We start from the raw sequence: 17,691 nt of genomic DNA, 5'->3' as shown, positions 1-17,691 counted from the left end.
CAGTTACCACTATTAAACATGTATACGCCATAGATTATTTAGAAACTACTTTTAAAAATGGCCTATTTATTACTATAAATTATTATTATTATTATTATAGGAACTACTTAGAAATTGGGTGAGAGGCATAAATGCATTGACCAAGGAGGCCTGGAAGCAGGATGTAAATGTGAGTAGTCTTTACTGAAATCCGGGTTAACACAAAAAATAAACAGAGAGCCTGAAGACAAAATAGCCAAACACTGAACACAAAACAATAAACAGAGTAAAACAGACAACGATATTGAGGTAAAACACAATAAGTACACAAATACCAAACTACCACGACCAGCTCACATCCAACACTGCACAGCAGGGGACAAGTAGGTATTTCTAAGCTAAACACAGACAAGAAATACTTGTGCAATGACAGGAAAACAGGGTTCCAGACTTAACTCAGGTGAGAGACAGGATCTGGAAAAGACACAATAACAACAAATGGTTTGGACCAGAATTACCGTCTAGAACAGAAAAGAACCAGGGAACCCATGCCAAAAATATGTGCTAGCTACTATGAAATCTAGAGTGACAACTACATTAAAATGAGGTTCTTCAAGTTTTCCACAGTAAAGGCAGAGGGTATATATATATATAGAACCATGACAACCTAAAGAACATTTGAATGTTCAAAGAACTGGCTTAGTGTGTACATTAACATATTTACTAACTCCTATGAATTCTTCAGTTCATGTTATGTAGTTATGAGAGTTTGACTGAACATAGCAGTCTTGGCAGTTTAAGGGATCAGGCCTTTATTGATAATCTATAACTGTGTATTTTCACATTGAAATGAATTACCAAATGTTAGGTTCGCAGAGAGAGTGAAAGAGAGCGAGCGAGCGAGCGAAAGAGAGAGAGAGAGAGAGAGAGAGAGAAAGAGAGAGAGAGACAGAGAGAGAGAGAGATCTTGCTTTCTCACGTCATCAGACATCTTTAAAGCTCTAAAGAAATGTTTCCCTCATTTTTACATTCTGTTCCTCAAAGTTCTGTTAGCGAAACACTGAGTCCATAAACAGGAAACTGTCACTTAAGATGATGAAGTACTTTTGGCCTTTGCCATGGCCTCTATGCCAGTGTCAACACCAGGCACTGGGTCCCCCACCAGATACAACACAGTGCACATGTCTCCTCTAGAATCATCAATCCTGAGTCAACACGGTTGTACCTTGTCGTATTTTAGCCTCTGCAGGCACAGTCTCAGGTGACTTTCTTGGCTGCAAAAAAGTTAAACGTGACATTAAAGCACCTATGGCTATAAAAAATATCTATGTTCCAGACATTTTGAAATAAGAGTATGATATAGTACATATATTCAAACTGCACTATTGCAGTTTCAGTTATTTCATCTTTCTCAGTGTTTCTCAGGGCACGTCTGTTTCTTTTCTGCTGTTGTATTTTAATGTGATCTTGGTTATAGCCGAATCAAAACTGATGTGTTAATAAACAAGCATATTAATGACTGAAACTTAGATTGTGTATCAGCATTACTTCTACTTAATCTGACTGGCTGAGCCTTGCTGAAAGCCACCCTGTGTTAATGCTTTCTAAAATCTCTCTAAAGAAAGTCAAGGTCATCTCAGTGTAGTTGTGCTATCACCAGATATGTACTATTTGGTAGTTTGCCATGATACTCAGTCCAAACAGCTGAAACTAGCCATTTAATTCAATTGGTTAATGAGTTAAGTGTGAGAACATGCATTAAGACTTGCCTGTGATTGATTAAATCCACATTAGTGTCTTACAAAGACCTTCACAATCATTCAGTGGAATCTTTTTGCATGATGGTGTGGTTTACGAATCAGTAACAGTGTATGCTAATGAAGTAAAAGTGCATATAGCTTTTAATGCAGATTGTAAAGAATGTAATCACAGCTCGTGAATTAGCAAACGTGACATTATGACACTGTTTCCTAATCTAGTCCACCGATGTCACAGGGAAGCCAGTCAGAACAGAGGTCATTAACATATGTCAGGTACAAAACATCCTGTTCAATTCTAAAAGACAAAGTGTATTTGGAAATGATTAATATAAAAAATAAGTTATGTCTGTTTTAATACTTTCTTGGAGAACTTATGGGATAAAACTAAAATAAAATATATGTGAATGATTTTGTATTATATTTGATATTATAAACTAATTAATACATGTAAAACATACAATTTCAAACTTTCACATTTCAAAACATCTGGATGTATTTTTCTGGTGTGTGCAGCACACAGATAATCCACCAGTACCTGCTTTTATTTTTTATGTGTGTAATTCCTTATTATTTATTTCATTCACTATTATTATTATTAAATTTATATTATTATATTATTATTATTTCAAAAATATCATTCACAATTTAATTATCACACTGATGTTGCCGTCTCAAAAACTCAAATATGTATAAAATATTTTTAAAACTTTGTTTTAAAAGGTTGCAGATGTTTTCAGTGACACTTTCTAAATGTAAAAGCCCATATCAGTACCACAGCTCTCTCTCAGATATGAAACATGGGGCTCTTCATGCTTCAGAATATTTCTAAGGCTTAGCGACGTGACACTTACACAACCACATACACAGCCAAGCAACCTGACTGATAATCTTGCCATTAGGGGCAGCGAGGCTATTCCGGTCAGAAAAGGTTCCAGCAATCTTTATCAGATCACAACAGTAATATAATGTTCTTGTTGCTGCATTATGTAAGACTCAGTGGCACTGCGGTTCTACTCTGTGTAATGCAGCTACAGTATTTTGCCGAAAGTACCTGTAGTAACTGTCCACTGTGCAATACATTTGGATGAGGGCTGCTGGCACAGTGTTCATGCTCGGAGCGCATAAGAGGACTGTCTGTGGGTCCGAGACACACACACACACACATGCACACAGACACTGCAAGGTCCCAGTGCTGGAATGTAGATGTGAGAGAGACATTATCCATGACTGCAGTGCTGCCCCAATCTGCCTGGCCTGCACCCCTGCTATAAGGAGGGGTAATTATGATCTTATCTACAGTAACAGCTTCCTACTGCTAGAAAAAAAAACTCTCCCGCCGGACTCTTAAGGTTTCGTAAGAAAAGTAAGAGCTGCGAGCTCTTTTTATAGCTTGGCAATGGTGGCGAATTATCTTGGGAAAGTACTGGGGCATGGTGGAAATTATGGTCAGCTGAATCGAGCATTGTGAAGTTTGCAGGGTTGCGCCCTATCTGTCCAAAAGCTCAGTAATTGCTTCGTTCTGTCGGGCCCTGCATGACGGAATATGTTGCTCTCCATGTTGCCCCGAAAAAAACTCAAATCAGTGTGAAGAACGTCATAAGCAGCTACTTAGTGGGTCACCTTCATTAGCCTCAATTTATATTCCTAATGTCTGTATATCCTCATTACAGGATCACATGCTGACAATGGCTCCATAACAGCTGAGTATGGATTTAGTGCTGAAATTGCAGCAATGGTACAGTGTCATGGACGACCTTCCACAGTAACTTTGCCAGTGTTAAATCAATGCTGTGGAGTGTTAAAACTACAGGAATTATCAATAGCATTGATTTAACATTCAGTTCAAATTTATTTCTCTAGAAATAACAAGCAGCTTTTTACAACAAGCTGCTTGTTTGTACAACAAGCAGCTTCGCAAAGATCTAGGATCTGAATCTTTTGAGTAAGCCAAGTGTAACAGTGTCAAGGAAAAACTCATTCAGATGGAGAGGAAGAAATCTTTAGAGGAACCTATCCGTTTCTGGTCGACATCGGATAGCACAGCAAAGAATAAACAAGAGCAACAAGAATACAAATTAACAAAGAAAATGTGAAATCAAGCTCTAAATGATGAACATGAGAGAGAAATGTGAAAGTCTGGCAGTTCTGGGGCAGAACAGCTGGAACAGGGCATTTACATGGGAAAGACAGAGAGAAACAGAGAGAAACCAGAAAGGAAGGGACAACACATGGGTTAAGAGGAGCACAGCACATGCCAAAAAGCTATAAAAGCAGAAGTTTAAACCATGAAACATATAAAATCAATTATAGATATAGAGCTATAATAATTACAACCGGCCTTGGATTGAAATAAAGATAATGCAAAGGTTTGAGCTTTCCGATTTTATCAAAGTCTCAGACCTTAATTAGCTTGTTAGGGCTATACTGTGTTCACAGTCCTCGCTAGGACAGTCCAGGTTATGCAAATTGCAAAGCTAGAAATAAAATCCTCCATAAAAATCCTCAAACCTTGCCCCAAAACTCAGTAGGCATGGACTCCTCTAAACAGCTGCCAAAAATTACTGATGCCCACAAAGGAGGAGGAGTCTTTAAGAAGATGTTTCCTCAACACTTCAAAGTGTTTTAGGTAACCTTATCCTTTGTAATGTATTAACAGGTATGGTAGCGGTCAAGTTGAGGTCTGGAAGACCAAGGTAGCTTTCTGAGGGATCCGCTCGAAAGATTGCTAGAAAGGCAAATCAACCCCCCAAACCCACCCCTGTTTGGCTGCAAAAGACTTTCAGGAAGATTTATACTACAGAGTGGTGGTGCACTGTTCTACTGTGCAGCATCATCTGCAGAAATAAGGCAAGAGCCATCAAAACCTTTCCTGTGTCCTCACCACAAAATTCAGCACCAACCATTATAGATCTCCTGGGTCACTATGAGGAAAGCTATGTCCGAATTAAAAAAGAATTTTGAAAAGAACACCTTTCCAACTGTTATGCACAGAAATTTGGGCCAGGCTGTTAATTTCCTGACTTCCTTCAGTACTGTTAGGATTTACCTTTTCATACCTTTGCATATTTGTACCTTCTTCTATCTAAACTGCTTTTAAAGAAAGGGACTGAATAAAAGGCCTGTTGTGGAGTGAAGTGTGCTGAGCTCACATATCCTTTAATTGTCTGCTTTTATTTCTAACCCTCCTGGTTGCTTCCTCCTTCCCTCTCCAGCCGTGCGTAAAAACGCACTGGCCTCGACCACTTCAGCATCTCCTGGGTCGAAGAGACGCTCCGCCTACTTTGGGCAGCCGCCTCCCTGCGATTGGTGGAGGCGAGGCGTGACGTGAGCGCCCTTTTCCCCCCGCGCGCGCTCTCTCTCGCGCTCTCTATCTCTCTCCGTGGCTCGCGCTCCGAGAGCAGGACGGATGGAGCGCGGCGGCGAGGATGGCGCGCCACACGGGAGAGCGTGCTCGGCGGACAGCGTAAGATCGGCACGCGGAGCGCGCGGGCCCAGCATGGGAGACTACGGCAACGGCTCCAGGCGCGGGCGTGCAGAGTTGCCCACGGGCCCTTCAGAGCAATGGGCTGTGGGCATGGCCGCGGTCATGGCCCTCATAGTGCTGGTGACGGTGGCGGGCAACGCACTGGTGATCGTGGCCATCGCGCGCACGCACCGCCTGCAGACGCTCACCAACGTGTTCATCATGTCGCTCGCGTGCGCCGACCTCATCATGGGCCTGCTGGTGGTGCCCTTCGGTGCCGCGCTGCAGGTGCGCGGCGCGTGGCTCTACGGTCCCTTCCTGTGCGAGCTGTGGATCGCGCTCGACGTGCTGTGCGTCACGGCGAGCATAGACACACTGTGCGTGATCGCCGTGGACCGCTACGTGGCCGTCACACGGCCCTTCCGCTACCAGAGCTTGCTGACCAAGGCGCGCGCCAAGGTGGCCGTGTGCGCCGTGTGGCTAGTTTCGGCGCTCGTCTCCTTTCCCCCCATCCTGCTGCACTGGTCGCGGCGCGCGGACGACACGGCGTGCTACGAGGACCCGGAGTGCTGCGACTTCGAGACGAACGGCGCGTACGCCGTGGCCTCGTCCGTCATCTCCTTCTATCTGCCGCTGGTCGTCATGGCCTTCGTGTACGCACGCGTCTACGGCGAGGCCAAGAAGCAGTCGAGGAAGATCGACCGTTGCGAGGGTCGCTTCCACAACAGCGGTGCCAAGGTGCTGGGCGCCAAGGAGCAGAAGGCGCTGCGGACGCTCGGCCTCATCATGGGCACGTTCACGCTCTGCTGGCTGCCCTTCTTCGTGGCCAACGTGGTGCGCGTGTTCCGCGCGAGCGCCGTCGACGACGGCCTCTTCGTCTTCCTCAACTGGCTCGGCTATGCCAACTCTGCCTTCAACCCGCTCATCTACTGCCGCAGCCCGGACTTCAGGCGCGCGTTCAGGGCGCTTGTGCGCTGCGATCGGAGCTTTGCAGGAGCCGCTGAAGCGCGAGACCCGTGGCGTCCGGCCGTCAGCTCACCGGAGCCGAGCGCACTCGCCACGTGCTCGCGCTGCGACGACGGCGGCATCACGACCCGGTGCTGAGGGTCCGAGTCGGACCACTAACCGACCTGAGGATTACAGACCAGGGACGGAGCACGTGATGATGTCTGTAAGGCAAAACAGCACGGATAGAAGACATGCGTTTTATTTTGTACCATACAAACAGCCAACTTACTGCAGCCACACAGTGCGGGAGAGCTGGGAGAATGTAGAAACGTCTATTTTGCTAGATTTGCCCATTTTTCTGCCCCTTTTCGGAAACAAATCAGGACTAGAGCCCGAAATAGACTAGACATGTGACCTAGAAATGGCCCATTTACTGCAGCTATATGGTGCGGACATTACACTCCTAAAAATAAGGGTTCTTTGAGTAGTGCCATTGAAGAACCACATTTGGCTCCAAAAGGAAGCATTTTAAAGTGGTAAAAGTATAGTAATCTAAGAGAACCCATTGTAGCACTTTTAATTGTAAGACTGTAGGGTGATGGGAGACACTTAAAGTGGGAATTCCACCTGCATACTTCAATCACAGAGAAGTAAGCCGTGTCATGCAGACGGGTTTGGTGTGAGATGGTTTATTGTGGAGAAATTTACTGACATTCATTTCTTTACAGTGGTGCTGAAAGGAACCGCAGTGTTCAATATCTACAGTGCAAACATGGCCCATTTACTTACTATCCAAACCACCAGCAAGCGTTTATACATAATGTAGGTGGTGATACAGGAGAGACACATCTGAAAACTGTAAAGACTTTCTTTGGGAGGACCTGTATTTTAAACTCACTTGGTGAATCTTAAGCTAGTGCAGAGCAGTGCGGAATAACGTCCAGGGATGTAAGTTTTATACACATCAAACATTCCAGCAGCACCACCACACTGAACAACTCTGACTCAGTAAGTCTCTCTAGAACGAGGCATTTCACACCAAAGCACTCTGAACTACGTCTTAATGATTCAATAACATAAAAAAGAGAAAGTATTGAGTTAAAACACTCAAAAACAGCCTCTTTACATTACCAAGGATTCATGACCTATTGACCCGTGTATCTCATTCGACCTAATGTCCAGTAATATCTACCTGAGACCACCCAGCAAGTGCAGGGATTGCAAGAGGAACAGAAAGATTTTGCGGGGTTGCCAACTTTTTGGCCCTGTTCTAAATAAAGCCCAGCTGAGGACTAATATGTGCAGCTTCAGATAAAGCCCCCCGTGCTCCGCCCTAGCCTCAGACATATGCCACACATGCGCAGTTACAGGCCTTCCCTAACGCTGTTGCACAATGTAGATTTGTTTCTGTTTTAACTAGAAAAAAAATGGTAAACTCACGAACATCCTCCTCCACCTTTCCAGAAAAATAAACGAGAAAGGCCTAAGTCCATTCACATCTGCTTGTTTCTTTTAGGCCTGCTTATTTTTAGTTAGTGACCGCTGCCTAAATGCTGATGCTGAATTGAAAAAGGGCTTCAGTGGAAATCTTTACAGTAAGTATTTTATGTGTAAACATCTTAACTGGTAGAGAGAGTGCTCGGTGGGATGCTCACTCAACTATTTAGGCATCAACTATGTCCTAAAAGTGCTTTTCAGTCGTCCAGAAATTACTGTCCCGTTTAGAGAAACTGCCGTTAGCAGCTTAGTGCTGCCAGCATTGCGCACAGGACTGTGAGACGGCTGGTCAATAACCGCCTTTTTGATTGGCTTGATTGGTCAGTTTCTGCACTTCTGTCTGTTGTAAATGCTTGTAGCTGCACAGGAGCACTGTTGGGTGGGTTGGAGAGTTTGAACGATTCTATAGGCCTGTGACTGACAGGGGCTCTAAAAATGCATTGAGTGAGTATTTTGGAAGAACGGTTAAAGTTCTTTTCACGGGACCTAAAATCACCCATAATACACCAACATTAATCACGTGTTCACTTTTATAGTCAGTCCAAAACTTCACACTACCACACTGCAGTACTAACCAGTAGACCAGAAATAGTACAGTCATTACATTCACTAGTACATAACACCTATAGTGCAGTAGTATGTGGTGAGAGAGACAGCCTCGTTTCTGACTGTGCAAAAAGAAGCCCACAAAATGAGGTCCTTTTGTTAAATATTAATGCTCTAAGCTAATTATCCCCTCACAATATGAGAAAAGTAGTCCAGTCGCAGGACATAGCCCAAGTTGGCAACCCTGTGGATTTGTTCTGACTTGTCTTGAGCACTTCTGCAAATACGAGCTTTTTCATTTTCAACAGTTTGCAGTTGTCACTAAACCTCCAGCCTTCATGTTGTACATAGGAATGTGACGTTTTAGGAAATCTCCTTTTTACAGCCTTACTTTACCTCATACCTTAGAAATGTGCAAATTGTACGAAAGGAAGTTGTTTATATTAAACAATCTTGTCAAACTATACAGTATTTATTTGGTACCAAGTAGGCTGTAGCTGATGGAGTGAGCGTGATGAACTGTCAGGACAATGATAATGTAAAGGGCAACTGTGATTCATTGCTATGTTTGCACCGCATATTTTGTCCAATGTGAGCGAGCTGCTTCTTTTCTCTTTTAATATCATATTAATATTTAATATTTGAATACATCGGTTTGCCTAAAGATGAAAAGGGGGCTCAGTATTTTATTCATTGACGCACAACTAGGTCTGGTTCTGTTTTATGTAGTACAATTTCTGCCCATTTGCCATATATCTGCATTAGTACTTCATGTAGCGATGCCTCATGTAATGTATAAGGTCTTCATGTTTACGAGTGTGGAATAAAGTGTCCTATTGGAAACACAGTGGATGTGAATCCTCCCAGCTCTTTCTTCTTGTGCTGAATTAATCTCAGGTAGTCTGTTTGAAGGACACCTTGCTCCCATTTCCTTGCTTTTGCATCACCGTTGGGGTGGCTTGAAAAGTAAATCGTATTTCTAACCCACCAGACTTTTAGAATTTAAGAAAATTCAGCCTAAATAGTTAAGACAGTGAGACTGCAGCCAGACCCTGAATTTATATAATCTACATGATTAAAAATTAAAGTAGACTCCCATTCAAGAGTCCACCAAATGCTCAGTCAATCACAATGAGTCCATTAGTGCACCTATTAAATATTAATGCTTATTGGTCTAATTTTGATAGACTTAATGCATCCCAAATGAAGGGCACTTAAAAAAAAGCCACCCATATTTTATTTAATTGAAATGACCTAATATCCCACAACATGACATACAGTGGCCAGCCCTGTTACTGTGAATAATTAAGTGAGTAAAAGATTAACTGATATTTAAAAGGCACAGTTAAAATGGAATATACTAATAATATAAATTAAAATATATATAACATTTTCCTTATTTTCATTTGTTTTGTTTTGGACAATTTTAAAGTAAAAAAAAGGTAAAGGCATCACCATGCAAATGTTTGGGCACCCCTAGACATGTAAGCTCATTAATCATTTTTATCAAGGACCTTAAATGGCTTGTAAGAACTATGAATCAACAAATGCCAAAGATTAAAAAAAAAACTCCAGATTCCTCAAACCTTATTCCAACAATTAGCAGCCACGGCCCCCTCTGAGCAGCTGCTTAGCACAATAGGAATTACAATAGTTGATCTCTGCAAAGCAGGCGAAGGCTTTTTTTCAGGTAGCCATTTCCTCAGTTTGTTCCTCAGTTAACATGAACGGTGGAGGTCTGGAAGATCAAATCAAAGCCTCCATTTCACTGCAAAAAAGACCTTCAGGAAGATGTAGCAGACTCTGGAGTGGTGGTGCACTATTCTACTGTGCAGCAATATCAGCACAAATAGGTCTGTGGAAGAGTCATGAGGGGGGAAAAAACATTTCCTACATTCTCAATATACTGGTGCATTTTCTTTTTTTTAGGATACCCAAACATTTGCTTCAGGCTTATCTCCTTTTTGTTATTGGGGAAAAATAGGGAAAAAATCTTATTTAACATGATTTATATAATTGAAAACTTAACAACTATCAGGTCATCTTTTACTCAGGTAGGCATTCACAGTATTTTGACCTGGGGTGCCCAAACTTTTGCATGCCACTTGAAGGTGTTTTGTATTTTTATGACAAACAAAGCACCATGATGCTCGTCTCCTTTAAAACATGGTATTAATAAACATTAATTAACTTTCAGCATGGCCTCTCTTACTGAATAAGACAGTTGTTATGCAAACTCACCTGCTGAAACAGCTGTGCAGATTCCCAACAAGAGATTTCCCTGTTTTAACACTTATGTTAGCTTGTGAAGTGATGATTTTGAATATTTGTATAGTGTGACACATTCCTCTATTCTTAAGAGCAGACAACTTGTTGACTTAAATGTGCTGAAGCATTCCCATTTTAGGGCAGTGGCCTACTTATAGATTTAGAGGGCCAGCTACCCAGCATTATTTCCCAGAGACATCGCTTTAATAGGGATCATAACTGTCAACTAGCCTACTACACTGGAGCTAAGTCATTTAAAAATACTCTACCACAGTTAGAGGCAAAACACATTCCTGAATTCTAGACTCACAACAAGTAAAAGTGGCCCAAATTCAATCTTTTTCATCATATGTGACACAGATGTTATATGGGACTAATATGGGACACTTTCACATGTGGTATTGAAGTCTGATAATGTGATGTGAAAAAAAAGTTACGTGAAAAAATTGGTTATATAATTTGGGCCACTTTACCTGCTGTGTGAAAGTAGCCATAGTTTTGTCCCTACTATAACCACTGACAGCATCATTTTCAAGGTATTGGCTTAACAGCTCAGTACTAGCTAAGTAAGCAGCCTATTGAAACTAGCACTGCTCAGCTATGGTCCTACAGTCAGCAGAAACAGTGGAGCAGAGTGATGCTGTTTACATACTGCTGTTAAAAAAGGTCATGTGCCTGAATTCTAAACACCAACTGTACACAGCCAACGGCAGGGCGATAGCACATGAAAACTGATGATGATCTAGGGAGATCTTTGGCAGTAATGTTTAATTGAAGGTGAGAAAGAGACCTTTGTGTTATGAGTACATGTTAAACTTGCGTTTTTACTTCCTTAAGAATTCTACAGGATTATGTAACCCCCCAGCCACCACGCTGGTTGACCAGCATGACCAGCAAGACCATGCTGGACAACCAACATGACCAAATCAAATCCAACATACAGTTTGCTGGTCAAGACCTGGTTAACCAGCTAGCTTACCAGCATACCGTTTTCGCCTGGATGACTAGCTTTTCAACCACCTTTAGCATCAAAGACCAGCTCAGACTATCCGAAACCAGCTACCAAATATAGGTCTTGAGCTGGATTTGTCAGCAGGGTTGACAGATGCAGAACTTGCCCTGATGAATAACTGCAACTGAGGTCAGTAATAAATCCTGTTACTTTAAGGCTCTGTCAGATTTCGTTATGGTTTCCTCCTCTATCACAGAGCTTATGATACTAACCCTTAGCATAGACAAAACTCTGGATGATGGAAGGACGGTAAGAGGAGGTTAAAAATGACTTTCTTCCTGTTCCAGTAGACTACAGGCCGTTTAATTCTTCTGTGAAAATCTAGGCGTAAGCAGCTGTAATGGCCTGACGTTTTGAATTGGCTCATAAGGGAAACATTTTATTTGAGTCCACAGCTGTGTGCTATTAATCATGGCGGGATTGGATGCTTTAAAATGCATTAGCGTTTTGAGCTGTCCCCAGAGGCCCACTGCACATTTAAAACCACTCTAGAAAGGCTGAGTGGAATATGGCCGGTCTGATTTAGCTAATGAACCTTATTTGAATGCGATTACCCTTTCTAATACAACGGTGCAGAGTTTAAAAAAACAGTAACACTACTGCCTACATCATCAGCGCTCTGCTGGCACCGTCCCACCTTGTTATTAGTAATTATTTGTTTGGCAGGAGCTCATATCTAGCCTGACAGGAGGGAGGCCTTTCAGACAAGGGCCCTTATGGTGCGAACACATACGTGTGATACGCTTTGGATTAAACACCTGTGAAATGAACGCTTCCCCATCATCCTGGCATTCTATTTGATATGGCCACATGTCTGGAGTGTGTACCATCGCTGACATGCAGCAGTGGCCATTTGGTAGCTGTTGTTTTTGAAAGAAAAAACAGAAAGAGAGCTGGAGGAACAGGAATAATTGACTGAGGATGAGAGATCATTTACATTTGGGTTATAAACGATGGGTTTACTTTACATTACATTATGGAAGTAGCTGAATCTGCAGGTGTATCGAAGCGTACGGTCATACGGGTCTACCAGCAGTGACAAAAATCCCAGTCTACTGAAAATTCTCTGCATTCTTGAGCAGAAGCAGGCCTGTTGCGTTCCACTCTGCGATATATGTTGATGATATGCAATCGAGATCCAGACTTGTGACTTGGTACATGGACTTGTAATAGGAGGGTCTGTCATTGCTAATTTAGGCCCAGGCATGCCGGCTACTACACAATGTAACTCTCTCGTGAGAACTGCGTAATGCTGTGTAACTCTACACCTCTCCTCAGTAATAAAAAAGAACAGACAGCAATTACATTAGGCTAAATTACATTATAATAGGACACTGGCTCTTAAGTAGTTCAGGGCGAAGCAAAATTACAATTATTTTTTTTATTTTTATGAAAGTTTTCATTTCATAATTTAGAACTTGTTTAATAAGCTCCCCAGACACAAAATTGCATGTTTAAGGTGGTAAGAACTTCAGGCTCTTGCAGATGATTAGGCTATAAATACCTGTGGGGTGTGTGGCGGGATTCATAGATTGAGAAGAGGTGGTACGGTACAAAATGGGTCGTAAAGCAGGCAAAAATTAATTGGCAAAAAGTGATTGGCAAAAAGGATTGATTGCATTTGGACGTGCCAAAGGCCATAGTGTGAAGGAGGAGCTGAATCTGCAGGTGTATCGAAGCGTACGGTCATACGGGTCTACCAGCAGTGGCAAAAATCCCAGTCTACCAGAAATTCTCTGCATTCTTGAGTTGAAGTGGGAAAAGGCCTGTTGCTTGCCACTCTGCTATATATGTTGGTGGTATGCAATACCCTGGCGAGTGTTTTTTCTAAAATTAATTGTGAAGGACCTGCATTGACATTAAGAAGCAGTTCTTGCTTCAAATTTAGCTACTTTCATCACACTATGGCCTTTGGCACACAGTGTGACTTTGTCACTCTTTTTTGCCAATCATTAACATCTGCTTTGCTATCGAACAAGACATTCACTGCACTGTACCACCTCTTCCCAATCTATGAATCTTGTTGCACACCCCGCAGGTATTTATAGATCAATCATCCGTGTGCAACACTATCTGTAAAAGCCTGAACTTACTACCACCTTAAACAAGCAAGATGACTTTTTATTGTCCAAGGAGCTTATTAGACACTTAAACGTTTTTGCGTTGCCCTGACTTACATAAGAGCCAGTGTCATATGATAATGTGATTTAGCCTAAAATAATTGCTGTCTGGATGTGAGTTTTATCACAAAGGGGAGGTGTAAAGTTTTTATTACAAACTAATCCCGTCCGAATAAGGTTTAGGGTTACACTGCGCATTAGCCGAAAGGACCCATAAGGACCCGAGTTGTCATAAAAATGAATGGATTTAAATACACCCACCTATTCAGCCTGAAGTCATTTAAGTGGTTATTAACAGAGGCAGAAAGTCACATTCAAAGATGTGCCAGGTTGAAAATGAACTTCCATTACATGACTATAAGTACCTCGTCTGGATCAGCACCAATCTCTACACACATTTTTATGTCAGCCAGAAGCTGCCATTAGCACATTGCAGAGATAAGACTCCTCTGATTTTCCTCCTCACGCTGACCAGCGGCATGCAGTCACTATGGAGCTGTCTGATGAGGTGCTGATGGCCAAGCATGTAGTGTGTGTACCTGCATGTCTGGCTGGCTTCCAAACATTCTTCAGTGTCTCCGAGTTTCCATTCGTCAGTATGGCCACTGATCAGACTTCCTTAAGAGAACATGCACTATGCTGGGTTCATGTTGCGTAACGGATCATTTGAACATGTGGTCGCAGCGTATTGTCAGAAGCTTCAGTTAAGCTCATGGTTAAAAGAGGTAGAGAGTCATTGTCACACATAAGACATTGAATCTCCAAATCAGCAACTTTACAGGAGACGAAAAACCGTAACTTTCACACCACAATGCAAAGAATAACTGCCAGATTCAAATGATATCAGCAAGTAAAAATGGCAAAAAATTAAGATAGTTTTTTTTCTCTCTCTAAATGACAGTAACAGTAAGTACATTTAAGTTTAATAGTATGCAAACATTTGGTAGATATAGAATTTATTTTCTTAAATAATTGATTAGATTGAATAAATGCAAATTAATTATTCATTCAAATATGCAAAAATGTGCTCCATGTAGAGGACTGGTTCACTTATTTTTACTCATTTGAACAGGGTTGTGGGGGGTTTGAGCAAAGACTGAAATACAACTGTATACACACTACTGTTCAAAAGCCTGGATACACTGGGCCACATTCACCATTATCTTCCTAAGACTCGCATTTGTACTTGTACTGAGAAAAGTTCTAACAAAAAATCTACATCAGACCACAGAGTTGTTCTCAGCTATGCTCTTATAATGATGAATCCTATTGTCCTCATAAATTAAACAAACCCCAGAGAAAACATTGGTGAATGTCAGAATTGTGAAAACTGTGTGCATGAGTTTTAAGATGAAATTTCCTTTTAAGAATTATGAGAGAAATAAATATAATAATATTGAAAAAATAAATCAGATTTCAGATATCAAATAAAACAAGAAAAGGCTTAAATGGCTTTAAAATGAATAACAAAAAATGCTAGAATATAATTAATATCCTCTTTGTATCAAAATTTGTAATTACATCTCAATGTTGTTTAAGGAAAAAAAAAAGTAAAGTGATTAATGCATTACTTTAAATGCTTAAAAAATTAATAAAACATCTAAAAATATATATTTTTATATTTGAATTGGTGACTAGCTGACTGAATATTTAAAATGGGCTTATTGTTGTATTTAGAATTACAGAACATATTAATAAGATTTTTTTTAATAGCGTATGGACAGTTCCATTCCAATCTCCTGCACATTATCAGTGTGTATATGTATATACAAAACATATAAATAGAAAAATTACATTTTTATTTTTTCCAAAAAACGCAGTACTAATTCTAATATAGCACTGATATCTCTTGTATGCATAAAGCCCAGTCCCAACTGAGCTCTATCAAGGGGGGAAATGACTGTTTGGAACTATCTGGTTGTTTTTGTGCTGTGTGAAAGCTGAAAGAAGCAACTTCCACACCAAACATTTTATGAATACTTCTAGGTCTTCTGCACTTTCTGTATTTGCTGTAGTTACTGATGTATTCAATAATTACACAGACATATTAGTAAAGTATAAGAGTTTAATCATCTGTGAGAGTGAGAGTACCATTACCACTGACAAGATAACTGCCCCGGTGGTAGACATTAACCATGGCTTATGAATTCACTGGAGGTCCTCAAGGCTGATGAGTTTCCGAGCGCCTTATCGGGAGGCACTAAAAATAGCCTGCCAGCTGGGTTCATGCAATGTCCTACTGGCACCAAGAGCAAAGACAGCTCTCCAGTTCCCCACCTCCAGCAGCCACCAAAATGTCACACAGGTGAGCCGAATTTCAAGGATGCTTTCTTCACTGTATTGATGAAACTCAGGACCACTTTAAGAGAGAGAGAGAGAGAGACCCTGACAAAGTGAGAGGAGCTGTGATCAGAGAGATCTTGCTTCAGCTATGTGCTTCAGTTTAAATGAGGAGAAAATCATGCCCACAGTCTCAAAGATCACAGCGTTTAAAGTCACGCTGCTCGTCATTTAACGAGCTGGTATGAACACGCTTGCTGTTATCTGGACAGAGCATCATGGGAACATCCATGTTTTTCATCCTTTTTTAGTTCAGCTCTCCTCCAAACATATTTCTGTTTATGCAAGTGATTCCCCGGCTGTCGAAGACTGGTGTATGTTTGCTATTGTGATAGCGTCTCTGTTTTCCGCATACATTCAGACATTTGGGTAAACAGAATTATTATTAGCGCAGGCCGCTAGATTACAGGAAACACACCACCTCAATTACAGCTTAAAATGAGCGAACAAGCCTTCAATGTCCTGCTGCAGTTTTGTTGAGTATAATAGCAGCTTGCGTAACTCCTGAAGGCTCGAACCCTATCAGAGAGGACATTAAACACTGCAGGGACAAGAACTACAGTTACACCACACTGGAAAGCAGTGCAGAAGAGACGGGGTGCCCAACTGAGCCTCGCCTATGCCACTACTGTAAGTGCTGGATGTCAATGGCTGCTTCTGGCAACTAGAGAAAGGCAGCACTTTTCTCTTTTTAAAAGGAATATCATGTGCTAGTACGCAATTCAATGGGGAAGTCAGTGGTTTAGGTGTAAACAAAGCCATTCAGAGGGGGTTTGGTGTGAGACTATTCACTGTAGTGGAACTTTAATCAAAATATAGCCATTATATTTACTATCTAAAACCACCCGTGAAATGTTGATAATGATCAAATAATAAAGAATAAAAAGTTTCCACCATTAATGTTTTTTTGTCGATACATTTTAGAAGCATAGAACCCTTCAGCTTCCTGGTTTTTACCACCCTGTGAACACTAAAGTGAGGCATTTCAGACCATACCAATGTAATTTCAATTTGAAATGTAATTTATCAGAAAATAAATACAATGTATTCTTTAAAGCCCTTGCAATTGGATGGTTCTTTATTTAAAAAAAAAAAAGACAGATATCTATCTATCTATCGAGAGAGAGAGATGCACAAATCAGCCATAACATTGAAATCACCTGCCTAATACTAATATTGTGCAGGTGACCATTGTACCAACTCCCACACATCAAGATGGACTTCACAAGGCATAGGCTTCACATGGTTCTTTGAGCGATGCCATAGAAGAACCACTATTGGTTGCATAATGAACCATATTTGTAATAGAGAGTTCATCATTGAACCAGTAGGCATCAAAGGGCCTTGGGTCACCTCTTCACTGGGTAACTTATGGTAGGTACCAGCCTCTGCACACTGGGAACACCCCATCTGGGAAGACCTGCTTGATGTTTTGGAGAACATCAGACCCAGTCCTCAGACCCAGTCGTCTAGCCATCACAATTTGTCAAAGTCGCTCAGAGCTTTACACTTCTCTATTTTGCCTGCTTTCAACACATCAACTTCAAGAGCTGACTGTTCACCTGCTGAATAAATTTGTGTATGCCACCCTTCCACAGGTGCCAGTGCAACCAGAATGTTATTCAATCAATCAATGTTATACACTTCACCGATCTGTGGCTGATCGGTGTGTATATATAAAACTCTGAAGATCCTCTTCCCTCCATCTGCAAAATATTATAAAACTGTACTAATATTTTGTCCCCTACTGAAAAAGAG

General features: G+C 41.4%; 1 protein-coding gene across 1 annotated transcript; it reads left to right on the top strand.

The window, feature by feature from the left end:
• Positions 1–5,142: 5,142 nt before the first annotated feature.
• adrb1 (adrenoceptor beta 1) lies at positions 5,143–9,035 on the top strand. The gene has a single exon (XM_072667055.1). It carries the CDS (start codon positions 5,146–5,148, stop codon positions 6,304–6,306), a length of 1,161 nt encoding a protein of 386 aa, XP_072523156.1. The 5' UTR covers positions 5,143–5,145; the 3' UTR covers positions 6,307–9,035.
• The last annotated feature ends 8,656 nt before the right edge of the window (positions 9,036–17,691 follow it).

Source organism: Salminus brasiliensis, chromosome 22 (assembly GCF_030463535.1).
Source record: "Salminus brasiliensis chromosome 22, fSalBra1.hap2, whole genome shotgun sequence".
NCBI lineage: Eukaryota > Metazoa > Chordata > Actinopteri > Characiformes > Bryconidae > Salminus > Salminus brasiliensis.
This window is presented reverse-complemented; position numbering and strand designations above follow the sequence as displayed.